This window comes from Mirounga angustirostris, unplaced genomic scaffold (genome assembly GCF_029215605.1).
Source record: "Mirounga angustirostris isolate CCGP_5_RB_7025 unplaced genomic scaffold, mMirAng1.0.hap1 SCAF_5, whole genome shotgun sequence".
NCBI lineage: Eukaryota > Metazoa > Chordata > Mammalia > Carnivora > Phocidae > Mirounga > Mirounga angustirostris.
The window spans coordinates 134,430,599-134,443,934 of NW_026991713.1; the positions used below are offsets into that span (position 1 = coordinate 134,430,599).

The 13,336-nt window shown below is 46.5% G+C and overlaps 1 protein-coding gene across 2 annotated transcripts in view; it reads left to right on the plus strand.

Annotated features, from left to right (window-relative positions):
- The first annotated feature begins 9,929 nt into the window (after positions 1 to 9,929).
- The window catches only part of GDI2 (GDP dissociation inhibitor 2), a 31,712-nt gene continuing 28,305 nt past the window's right edge, over positions 9,930 to 13,336 (plus strand). The window contains exon 1 of one of the 2 annotated variants that reach the window (XM_064592113.1): positions 9,930 to 10,233. In XM_064592113.1, coding sequence (XP_064448183.1) covers positions 10,189 to 10,233 — 45 coding nt within the window. In that variant the 5' untranslated portion in view covers positions 9,930 to 10,188. The remainder of the gene's footprint in view (positions 10,234 to 13,336) is intronic. The other variant, XM_045874476.3, reaches the window with a different exon arrangement.

Sequence of the window (13,336 nt, forward strand, 5' to 3'; positions counted from 1 at the left end):
AGCCAGCCAGGAGCCCCCTTTTGGTCGTTTTTCTTTAAATATACTTTTTTTTTTTAAAGATTTTATTTATTTATTTGACAGAGAGAGACACACCTAGAGGGAGAACACAAGCAGCGGGAGTGGGAGAGGGAGAAGCAGGCTTTCCGCCGAGCAGGGAGCCCGATGCGGGACTCGATCCCAGGACTCTGGGATCATGACCTGAGCCGAAGGTGGACGGTTAACAACTGAGCCATCCAGGCGCCCCATTTTTTTAATTTTTTAAAAAGATTTTATTTATTTATTTATTTAGAGAGCATGGGGGGGAGGGGCAGAGGAAGAGGGAGAGACTCTGAAGCAGACTCCCCATTGAGCGTAGAGCTGGACTCAGGGCTCCATGTCACAACCCCAAGATCATGACCTGAGTCGAAACCAAGAGTCAGACGCTCAACCAACTGAGCCCCCCAAGCCACCCTAAAACATACTTTATTTTTTAGAACAATTTTAGGTTCACAGCAAAATCGAGCCAAAGGTACAGAGATTTCCCTACGCCCCCTGCTTCCCGCATTGTCGGCATCCCACAGCGGAATCCCGTGTGCTTGGGGGTGGTGTGCTATTTCTTCCGGGCCTGCCAGAACTGGGGCCCTTCTGACTCCACTGTGCACAGTCAACCACCCACCTTTTGCTGGGGGCAGAGGGGATCCAGGAACCCACTGCTCCTTGTAGGCACTGTCGACCAGTTCCGTTCTTACCCCACTTCCCCGCCTGGCCTTCGAGGCACCTGCCCCCTTAACTCCTGTGGTCTTTTCTGGAGTCCTCTAGCTGGAGTGAGTTTGCTTCTCGGCGCCTTGCCTCTGTGATGGTTCAGCTTTCTCTGGTCTGTTAGGTCATAGACTTGAGGGTCTGCTGTCATCCAGCGGCAGACTCCCTTTCTGCTCTCTCTGAATGCAAAGTTTTAGACCCTTTTTCTTCCTTTTGTGCCATTTTAGCAGACCTTGGGTTGGGAACCAAGGTACAGGCGTGTGCTCAATCTACACCATGCTGTGTCTCAAGTTCCATCTTTTATTGTCCTTCCCCCCACCCCCACTCTCTAATGAATGCCGTGGCTATTTGACTCGCACTCCGGCACTCACACATGAGTGCACTTGAACGGTGTGTGACGTTGTCAAAGTTTATAACAGTGGTGTGGGTTTGAAATCTCCTCTTGTCTCAACTAGTTTCAGCCTCCTCCTCTTTGCTACACTGAGGTTGAATCCTTCTGATTGCTGCTGGAGCTTACCTCCCACTCTTGGCTCCCCTGTATTAGAATTGGATGAACATTTTAGTGCTGCTTTTTATATCCCAGAAAATGTCTTTCCGATGTGTCCCCAGGAATAGAGAGCTGGGACGTAGGATTTGCACATGTGAGATGTAGTAAGTACGGCCAGATTTCTCTCCAAAATGACTGTGGCCGTGGAAACTTCTCAGGGACCTTACCAATCTCCACTGTGACTCTCCCAAAGGAGGACATAATGGGCAGCACTTCCCAAACTTACAGGACCATGGGACTCTCCTTGAAGAGAATCTGCCAGGAGATACTGACTTAGGCTACACACACTGGAAGGTCAGCATGCTGTTTTGGGAGGTGGGCAGAGCTTAAAAGCTGTAAGCCTTATTTTTAACCTAACAGAGTCATTCTATATAAACTTCACTGCACAGTGAATTCTTATTTGCCAGCTAACATGAGAACTTATTTTTCTGTTATCTGAGAAAAGACAAGATGTTCTTCCTAATACTTTGTTATTTATTTCTGAAAGGAGTCAAGACTAACCTTGGAATTTTTTTAGGGCCGTGGGCAACTGAGTTTCAGTGGTCAAAACTGACTATTCTAGTAAAATATGAGCATGTGGTCATGAATTGCTGGTAAGAATACCAAGACTACCACTCAGTTCTGATGGGCAGGTAACCCCACACTGGTATAAAGAAGATAATTGATTTTAAAACTTTAGAATTAAAAATAGTAATTAGATGTCAAAGGTAAAATAGCTTTGAAATGAAAAGAAGCTAACCCAAAGTAGGATTATACTATCGCAACCATTAAATCAATCTGGAGTTAAAATGTGTAAACAGGATCCAATCTACTTAGCTCACTAAGGCCAAATCCAGTGCCTGGCACAGAGGAGACAGAACAAATAATTATTGAAGAGATAAATGAAAAAAATCAGATATTTTTATTTCAAAAGCCTTATAGTGGAAGATTTGGGGTTAAAAATTTAAAGGTATATAGATATCACAAATCTCTCTCTGGGAAGATGTTCTCCTAAACCACCTATGAGTAGAGTCCATAGAGTCAGGCTAGAGCACCTCACTTCTAGGTTGAAGGAAATGTCATGGACACCTACTAGAGTATCTGTTCATTCCTCTTTTCTGGGACCTGGCCACCCTCCCCATGAATGTGGACTCCTAGTAGCCATATTTCTGTCATGCGCCTCTATGCCCCGGCTTTAGTTAATTGGATCAAGTTGGACACAAGACCCCAAGCTAGGCCAATCAGATTCTCTGTCTGGAAATCTGATGTTGAATTATGAAAACCTGGAGAGTCTAGTCCAGGGGTTCTCACCCTAGGTGATTTTTGACCCCCTGCCCCACCAGTGGGACACTGGCAATGTCTGGAGACATTTTGATTGTCACAGCTGGGGCCAGGGAGAGGTTGGGTATTGGCATCTCGTGGGAAGAGGCCAGGGGTGCTGCTAAACATCCTACAGTGCCCAGGACTGCCCCCAACCCCCTCCACCAAAGAGTGCTCTGGCCTGAAATGTCAGTGTGAGGCTGAGGAACCCTGCCCTATCATGAGCATCTGGATAGACGTGGTGTAACTCAGCTGAACAGGGCGGCCAACCATCACCCACCCTCCACATCCAAGGAAAGCAGTGTCAGCCGTAGAGAGAGAAAATAATGAAGAAGCCATACAGAGATGAGCTGGGCTTAGAGACAGTTTTCCAATTCCTGACTCCAGTTCCTTCCAGAGACCTGACTACTCTTTTGCCCCTTTATCCTCCTGATAAATCCCCCTTTATACTTGAGATAGCCTGACTCGGTTTTTGTTACTTGAAACCAAAGTAACTTAAACTAATACAAGAAACATTTAAGTCAATGATTTTCAAGTGACCTAAGAAACATTAAGGCTTGGGCAGCTTAGAGATCATTCTAGTTGAGGATGGAACAAATAAATCATCATTTCAGTCAACGGCAATTGCTTTTCCTTGACAGCCATGCTATTTTCCCACCACTTCTCTGTAGTTAGAGGCTAGAGTAAGTTGAAGCTTTCTGAAAGGGGAAAGGATCTGGAACATGCTTGCCCTACACTTATGAAGTTTTTGGAAATTGGGACACCCGGCTCACCTGCTTGGGCATAACACCTGAAACCCCACCCAATTCTACCAACTCCTCATCATTATATTTATTTATTTAAAAAAAATTTTTTTTTTAAGATTTTATTTATTTATTTGACAGAGAGAGACACAGCGAGAGAGGGAACACAAGCAGGGGGAGTGGGAGAGGGAGAAGCAGGCTCCCGGCCGAGCAAGGAGCCCGATGCGGGGCTCGATCCCAGGACCCTGGGATCATGACCTGAGCCAAAGGCAGATGCTTAATGACTAAGCCACCCAGGCGCCCCTCATCATTATATTTAAAGCACTCCATAGAGCTGTGACTAATTGCACTTGCTAATGATTTCTAATTTGCATATTACTTTATATTTGTAGATACATCGTCAGTCTTGGTACTGATTTCATTTCTCTATATACAGAAATTCAATAAAAGTTGTAATGTAGGGTAAGCCACTGAGACGGTCTTTGATACTCAGTTTCTTCCTGGAAGTTATATTTTTCTTTACCCAAGTCTTAAGAATATTGTGAATTCATTCCTTATCCATACATAGAATTTCTTAATCATGTAGGAGTTACTGACCCCTCTGAGAATCTGATGGTGGATCCTCTTTCTGGAAAAATACACATGTGCACTGTATTTTGCATACAAATCTGAGGGTTCACAGACCATTTACAGGCCATCATAATTATCCCCCAGGTTATGAACCCCTGCATTAAATATTTATTCAGTGCCTCGTATGATCTAGGTGGTAAGGAAAAAAAGATGAAAATGTAGAGTTCTACCCTTGAGAGGAACACAACTCCATAGGACTAGCAAACGGTAAGCACCCAGTTACAACCCAGGTGCCATGTGCCAAGAGAAGGGTCATAGAGAGTACCTGGTAATCCAGAAGAGAGGAATTTAATCCAGAGTGGGAAGTAAGGAAAGATTTGTGGAAGAAGTGACATCTGCACTGAGGATTCTTACAAGCAGAAGAAAGCAAGGTCCATAGAGGGATAGGGGAAGAATGTTCCAGACTGAGGGAAAGGCATGTCTAGAAGGTAAGGAGCATGGCAAACTCACGGAACAGAAAAATGTTCGGAGCAGCTCTGCTCATCATCTGTCGGCCCTCAGCTCCATCCCTGCTTTTCTCTGGATTGCAGGGGCTGAGTCAGCAAACCACCCTTCCCAGAGCCCTCTGCCAACTGGCTTCTGGTGAGTTCTGCCAATGGAAAGTGCTGGGGGCAGACAGGAGGCAGGAAAAGCCTCCACGTTCCCCTGTTGGTCGTATCTGCAGTCACGGCATCCGGAGCAGCCAGGGAGGGGACTCATGGCGCTGGGCCAGGCTGACGGCACGGGGACCCTGAAGGCTGGGTAGTGCCATTTTCCCTCTTGCTCCAGAGTTTCAGGCTGTTCCTAACCTCCGGGGAAACTTCTCTGTTTTGCCTCTCCAGCCCTTTCAAGTTTTGAAACCAATTCCCTATTGCATAGTGCCTCTACGTAAAATACCTAGAGTGGCTTGTGTTCTTCTGGCTGGACACTGACTAGTGTGGCAATGAATCAGAAACTCTGGCGAGGGTGGAGGAGGGCTGTGGTGAGGGATGTGTCCACTGGGTAATTGAGGACCAGATCATTGAAGCTCATCTTAGGAAATAACCTGTATTTGGACTTAATCCTAAGAGCAGTGGAAGCCTAGGACGTGGTCAGGTCAGTCACTTTTGATTTTGATGAAGATCACTTGGACTATACCACAGAGAACAAGTTTGAGACACCGAAACCGAAGGCCAATGAAGAAAGCTTTTGCACCCATCTAGGAGAAAACTTGATGGTGGTCTGTACTAGTGTAGAGGCAGTGAGGTTGGAGATTCTGGAGGGTTTGGAAGGATTTTTATGAGATGGAATGGCCAGAGCATAATGGGGTATTGTGGCAGAGTGAAGATGGCTACACATTCACTGGCAGGTCTTTGCATTGATGAGTGGGCTTAGGGCTCCTCCTTTAGAATCTGGGTGTGTTCTGTAATTGCTCTGACAAGCAGAATATGGCAGAAGGGACGCTGTGCCAGTCTGTGGGCCCAGGCCTTAAGAGCCCGGCAGCTTCCATTTCTTGTTTCTTGGAACTTATACTCTTGGAACACAACTACCGTACTTTGAGAAGCACAAGCCAAGTGGAGAGGATACACCTACATAGCTGATCTTGTTGACAGCCCCAGCTAAGCTCCCAGCTGCCAGCCAGCATCAGCTGCCAGCCATGGGAGTGCACCATATTGAATGTCCAGTCTAGTCTGGTCTTCAGTCTTCCAGCCCAGCCGTTGACTACAACTGCATTGTAGACCCAAGCAATTCCCACATATCTGAGTCCATTCAACCACAGAGCCATTAGAGATAATAATACATTGTTAAGTCACTAAGTTTTGGGGTGGTTTGTTACACAGCAAAGGAAAATAGAAATAGATGTGGAAGGAAAGAAAGAAGACAGAATCAAGGATGATATCTAGAATTCTGGTTTGGACCCAGGGTGGAGCCAGTCTCCACTCAGATGGAGACTGGGAGCAGATGAGCACTTTGTGGGGCTGGGTGGGTATGGGTAAATGAATCTTACCATAAACTAGGAAATATTTATTTTGGGGATTTAAATTTTTTTCTAGATATTCTAATATGTTTTATCTTCAGCATTAGATTTCCAGATGTTAAACAGATTTATATTTTATAGAACCCTCTTTTTAAAACCCTCTAAAATAATAATCTTAGTATCTTCTGCAATAGGAAAAGCTGCCCTTTTCAAAAGTATCAGGAGGAACTCGTACCTATTTCACCACATGTAGTCCTTGTTGATCTAGGGATCAACTTCCAGGTCTCTTATTCATTCATCAAATATTTACTCATCATGTGCCAGGTACTCGGCATTGTTCTAGAGCCATAATTCTGCACAAGATAGATACTATCCCTGCCCTCATGGACTTTACATTCTGATTGGTAGGCAGACAAAAACAAGTAAAGAATGTAATTACCAATTTGATAAAAATCGATGAAAGAAATGAGCAGTGGGTGATTAGAGAGTAAGAGTTGGGGGGAAACTACCTACACTAGATAACGTGGTCAGGGGAGGTTTTCTTTTCTTTTCTTTTCTTTTTTTAAGGATTTTATTTACTTGAGAGAGAGAGTGAACAAGAGAGCGAGCACACAAGCAGGGGCAGAGCGAGAGGGAGAAGCAGGCTCTCTGCAGAGTAGAGAGCCCAACGCAGGGCTCGATCCCAGGACACTGGGATCATGACCTGAGCTGAAGGAAGACACTTAATGGACTGAGCTACCCAGGCGCCCCAAGGGAAGGTTTTCATGTTGAAACTTATGGAAGTGGAAAGCGTCAGCTGTGAGAAGAGGTGTAAGAGGGGAAGTGAGGGTTAGTAGCTACGGGACCCACCATGGTGCAGAGGCCCTTGGTGGTTAAAAGTTTGACCAGATTTTAGGAACTGAAAGACTAGTGTGTTTGGAGTGTAGTGAGCAAGAAGTATACAAGATGAAGTTGGAGAGAGATACAAAGGTTAAGTTCAACAATACCTTTTAGCCCAAAGTAAGGGGTTTGCATTTTATTCTAAATGCAAAAGATAGGCAGCAGCATGAACATGATCCGATTTACACTTTAGGAAGATAACGGTCAGCCCAGACAGAAGAGGAAACTGGGTGAGAAACTGTTGCAGTGGTTCAGGACAGAAAGATGGCCGGGATGAAGATTCATTCTGATTTTCTTTTCCTTGGACTCAGTATCTCCCTCCGTAAGGAGCTGGTGGGAGCTCAGGGCAAAAGATCAGCAATGATTCCCAAGCACCTGCGTATAAATAACACTCACACTGGACTCTTGCTTCGTACAAAGACTTGAAATATCTTCCAGAGGGATGGTATTTTCCACTCCTCTCCACCAATCACCCACTTCCCCCAAACCTAAGGTTTCATTCTGTGAGGAACTGAGGCTTCTAATACACAGAATCAATTAGTGGCTTTCAAGCCACTTCACCATGAACAGTATTTGTTGTCTACCAAGTTCCTTGGCAACTAGAATAGGTGATGAAGATCCTAGAGCAGGCATAGAATTTTGGATTAAATCAGTTCGTTGTTTTTATTTTTGGGGGGGGCTTCCTCAGGGCCACAGGACTTGTACTGCCAACAAAACTGAACTTCAGTGTAAGGGATCAGATTGAAGAGCCTCATTAGCCTTAAATTCAGATCCCTTATCCAATGCTTTGAAGTTTCTCATTAACTCCATCTGAATATTGATAAAATGCCCTTCACTTAAAACATGGTAACATATTTCAGCAGATATGCTTAAAAGCCTCAACATTTAGAGGTTGATGGCAATACATGAAAAAGGCTCTTTATGTTATTGCTAGTTTTTATGTTTTATTTTTTATTTTACTTTTTTTAAGTAGGCTCCACACCAAATGTGGGCCTTGAACTCATGACCCTGAGATCAAGAGTTGAATGCTCCACCAACTGAGCCAGCCAGGTGCCCCAAAGATTTTTTTTTTTTAAAGTAATCTCTACGCCCAAGATGGGGCTCAAACTCATGAGCCCTAGATCAAGAGTCACATGGTCTACTGACTGAGCCAGCCAGGCTCATTATTGCTAGTTTTTTAAAAATGGGTCAATTCGGGGCGCCTGGGTGGCTCAGTTGGTTAAGCGACTGCCTTCGGCTCAGGTCATGATCCTGGAGTCCCTGGATCGAGTCCCACATCGGGAATCCCTGCTCAGCAGGGGGTCTGCTTCTCCCTCTGATCCTCCCCCCTCTCATGTGCTCTCTCTCTCAAATAAATAAATAAAATCTTAAAAAAAAAATGGGTCAATTCAACAATCCTAGATTGTAAATAAATTTTTTTCTCCACAAAATAAATAAATAAATAAAAATAAAAAATGGGTCAATATTTCAAGTCAGTTCAAAAATATAGGTAACATTGTAAAAGTAGCCCTAGAGATCCCTTTTCCCTCCAACTACCTGAGGACATAGTGAAAAGACAACTTGAACCAGGAAGCAGGCCCTCACCAGGCACACCTTGATCTTGTACTTTGTAACCTACAGAACTGTGAGAAGTTTCTGTTGTTTCTAAGTTTGTGTGTATAAATACATGTGCACAAACTCGGAGAGAACAGCAGGACCTTCTTAAAGCCAACAGAAAAATCAGTCACACCCACTGGTACATAATGGGTTCAGTAGTCAACTTTGCACTTGATTTTTGTCTACTCGTAGGAATTCCTTTGGTCACTGATGTATACAAATCCAGTTAAGGTATGTAAATTTAAACTCCCCTCTCACCCCCCAAGGTCCATGGTCTGATAGAACACACTTTCTTAAAACTCTTTCTGGGGTGAAGAAACATTGTACAACAACGTTACATTATTTCCGGAATCTGAATGATTTAAATATGAAGGAAGTTCTGCCTACCAAGATTCACTTTGAATAGTTCTCCAGCTGTGTTTGAGAGTAACTCTAGAAGGAAATACCAACTCTTCCGTCTGAGTTTGCAGACCTGTCACGGGCTGTGAACACAGGTTGTCCAAGGCTTTAGGGGAATCACTTGTCCAGACTGCCTCTATAGGGCCTCCTCTCTTTGGTTGAGAACACAAGCCGCTCCTTACACCCATCTCTTTACCCAAAGCTGGAGATTCCAGTGGGAATCCTAAAAAGTTGGGGGGCTGGGGGGTGGGCAGGAGTAGAGGAGAGGGAAGGCACGCAAGGAATGTTTCTTCCACTCTCATGGCCTGACCCTATTCCCATGTGGTCATGGGAATTTCTATAGCTGGCCTGAGCTATAGCTCTCAGTAGGCGCAGACCCGCTTTCCAAATCAAAGCGGGCCTTCCTCTTCATTTGTGCTGAGGGTTACTTTTTTTAAAAGCTGGGTTTTTTTCTTCTCATTAATTTTCCTCGGGCCGCACATGGGGCAACGCAGCAAGCACGACAAAGGGCGGGAAGTAAGATAAAACCTGTGATCTCTGAACTGCTTTCAAGACGGTGGGGGCTTTTTCATTCAGAAAAAGGGAGGCCGGATGGGAGGAAACACAAAGCAAGCTGCCAATGACGGGGGTAGGCGCGGCCGCGCGAGCACGCCGGGCCGAGGCCTGCACAGCGCCCGGGCCGCAGCCGGAGCCAGGCTACTAGACGGAGCCCGGCAGTGCGAGGGCGGGAGTGCGGGGCCCGACGCGGCCGCCCGCGTCCCCAGCAGACTCCCGCGCCGCCGGCTCCGGCGCACGTGCCCTCCACGGGCTCAAAGTCCAAGGGCGGCGGGAGGTCTCGGGGCACTGGGCGTGCCTTGGCTCCCACACCACTGAGGGAGTAACGAAGCGCACTGCCGCTCTCCGGCCACGGGCGCGCTTCGCCCCCACTGCAGGCCCTCAGGGGCCCGCGACCGGCCGCCTCCTCCGCCCCCAACCACGGTGGCAGCGGGCCGGGCGGGGAACCGGAACCGCCAGAGGGACGGCCCGCCCTCCTCTCGCGAGAGGAAGGAGAGGACGAAGGTTGGGCGGGCAACGGGAACTCAGCCAATGAGAGAGCGGGAAGGGTGTGATCGACGGCCCTCCGAGCGCCGTCTCTAAGCCCCGCCCCGGCTGCGGAGGCCCGGGTCGCCGCCCGCCTTTCCCTGCCCTCCCCGTCTTCCCTCCCCTCCCTGCCCCGCTCTTCTCTTCCCGTCTGAGGTGGCGGCCGGCCTCTCTCCTCTCCAGCTCCGTTTCAGCTCCAGCCCTGGCTCCCCGTTTCCGTCGGGCCCCAACACCGGCCTGAGCTCTTTCCCTGTGGCTCCCGGGTGGTCGTATAGCCGCTGGCCCCTCGAGTCCCCGCGCCTTGTGCTCTCGCTGGGCCTCGGTCCTCGCCGTCCCCCGCCATGAATGAGGAGTACGACGTGATCGTGCTGGGCACCGGCCTGACGGTGAGTCCCCCTGCCCCGCGTCCCGCGCCCCGCAGCCCGCGCGCCGCGGGAGGCCGGGCCCACCCCGCGGGGCCGCGCCGTGTCGGACGGCGTCCCTGCGAGCGCGGGGTGGCGTCGTCGTGGGGGGCCACTGCGACCATGGGGGAGACGCGACCCGGGGCGTCGGGGGCCTGCGGCAGTGCCCGGCGGCGAAGGCTCGCGGCCGCCGCGCAGGCCGGGGCGGGGGGGGGGGGTCTGCCCCAGACCTGCAAGGACAGACCTGGAGATGGAGAAACCGGTCCGGGGGGGTGGCCTAGTGCAGAGCGACGGGGAAGTAAAAGTGGGTGGGAAACGAGGGAAACTGCCCGCTTGGGGTGTGGGTGCCCCTCCGCCTCCTCCACGGTTGATGGCCTCTCGATTGGAAACGGAAAAGCACCAGGCGGGGTGGGGGAGGGCGGGAGCGCTCGCAGCTGCGTTTCCTACTTCGACTTCAGCCACCGCTGCTCGTCGGTCTCGGCCTACCAGAGCTAGGCACAAGATTTTGTGGCAAGTCATTGGATAATCACCGTCTTGTAACTGATGCAGTTCAGTGAACTTAGAGAAAATTAGCTTTTTATTCCCCCCCCCACTTCAAATGAGAAGCATTACACATTCCTTTTAACCACTCTCATCCCACTGACTGAGCATCTGTAGAATTGGAAATGAGTGTTCTCAAAGCTTGTCTATCCGATGCTTTCTCTCCTGACCTTTGCCATCTCCTTTGGTTTGGTCCGTTCCCTGCGTCCATTGTCTCTCCTGGGGGCTTTCCCCTAAGAAATGGACCGGTGATGGTTTGCTAGAGGCCAGGTTCTCTCCTACCAACCAGTCCGAAGCAGACATGTGACTGGCTAGGAAGTAGTACCAAATAGATGAGGTCACTTACCTAGAAAACTATTCAGTCATTTTGAATGTGAGGGATTCAGTCGAATTTCTTAGGTGGTGAATTGGCAAAAGGGTTGGATGCCTAAATGAACAGGCCTACCAGCTGCGGGGCTGTTTTTTTTTTTTTTTTTTTCAGTTAATATTTCTAAAGCGTGTAATTGGGATTCCAAGCTTAGTAGTTTGTGGAGGATTTCGCCCATTGGAACGGCTTGGTTGCTGCCAGCGTGTTATAAGAGCCAGTTCTGTTTTTTCTATGGTTATTGCTGGTCTTTCAGATTTGCTCTTGATTAGGTCAGTTGGATGTGGACAAATGAGCGCAGATCTGTCCTGCAGGTTTCTACATGCCTGGTGCAGAAGCATCACTTTGCGTCAAAGATAGCATGGTCTTACTGGATAACAACCAAGTTAAGATAATGCACTTTAAGTATTCATTTGGGTTAATTTTGACCTTTTGATGAGTGGTAGGTACACAACAGGAAATCAGACCAATTTCTGCCCTCACTTTATAGCTATGATAACTTTAATCCCTGTGAGCCTTCTTAGATTGCTTTCTGAGATGTTCTTTGAGAATTTTATCTATGCAGAGCATTGTCAATTAGAAATAGCATATTAGGTGGTCAGATGTTTTCTATTCACCCTGAAATCAAAATAAAAGTCATCAGCCTAACAGCAAAGTAAGGGAGGGAAAAAATGAAGAGCAGACTGAAGAACTCACAAAGGCCAGCAGTCTGAGAGTATTTAGTAAGGAGCACCCAAGCTTACCAGGTTATCTCGATGGCTTCATTGAGAGGAGTAGTGATGGTGGGATGATTTGGTAATGGTAAATGTGTACCCTCATTTCTCGTGACACAAAGACTACTTAACGTTAAATAAAGTTACCGTTAAAAACCCTCAAACCAGAATTGACTATTGGAGTGAACATACAACTTAATTTTCTTAATTTTTGGCTTATAAATATTAAGTGCCAGAGAGTTAACCTAAAAACAGGTATACTCTATCAGTTATGGGTACAAAATATTAGGTGATGGCTGTATGTCAAGTACTTTTAGTGTTATTAACTTGTTACTTTAAAAGAAAGTGTAAGTAAGTGTCATAGTTACTCTGTTGCCTAGTGTTGGCACTGTTTTGTATCAGTCGTTCCTTCTAAAATGAAGGTCATGGTGATCCACAAATGTTGATCATAACTTTAAGACATAAAACGTGAAACTTGGAACAAAATCATTCTCTATCCAGGAGAAATGGAGTATTTTGTATAATTGGATTTTCTAAGGGATTGAGGATTATCCCGTTAAAGAACCACCGCTTTCTGAAAAAAAGCCTTTCCAAATGACATCACACCTTCTTTAAGGAACATAATTTATTTGATAACTAAGATTTCCCATCATGGGGATTAATTACTGTGTTAACGCTGTAACATAATGAAGCCATCGAGATAACCTGGTAAGCTTGGGTGCTCCTTATTAAATACTCTCGGACTGCTGGCCTTTGTGAGTTCTTCAGTCTGCTCTTCATTTTTTCCCTCCCTTACTTTGCTGTTAGGCTGGTGACTTTTATTTTGATTTCAAGGTGAATAGAAAACATCTGACCACCTAATATGCTATTTCTAATTGACTTTGGGGTTGGCAGTAAATTCTTGAATCTTAAAAATAGTATATAGGGGCGCCTGGGTGGCTCAGTTGGTTAAGCGACTGCCTTCGGCTCAGGTCATGATCCTGGAGTCCCTGGATCGAGTCCCGCATCGGGCTCCCTGCTCGGCAGGGAGTCTGCTTCTCCCTCTGACCTTCCTCCCTCTCATGCTCTCTGTCTCTCATTCTCTCTCTCTCAAATAAATAAATAAAATCTTAAAAAAAAAAAGTATATAAAAGGGTAACTAGTTCCACAGCTATTTGTGGCTCTCAGAGGTATTTGTGTTCTTTTGTTCTATATAATAATTCTGGTAAGAAATTACAAATAGAAATGTGTACTTCAGTGAGATTTAACCAGTATTCTCAGTATTAGATGGTTAGAAATTATTTTACATCCCAGACATAATTTTACCCTTTTTCTTTATTAAAAGTTTGTGATTTAAAAGAGTTTATATCTGATTTAAAAATTTTAAATTGCCTCTCAGATTTGCTCCTTGAAAATCCTTGCCGTTGCTATGTTAGAGTTTTGTAGATGAAGGACTTTCTATCCACTGCAGTAGTGATCATAGGGCCAATAT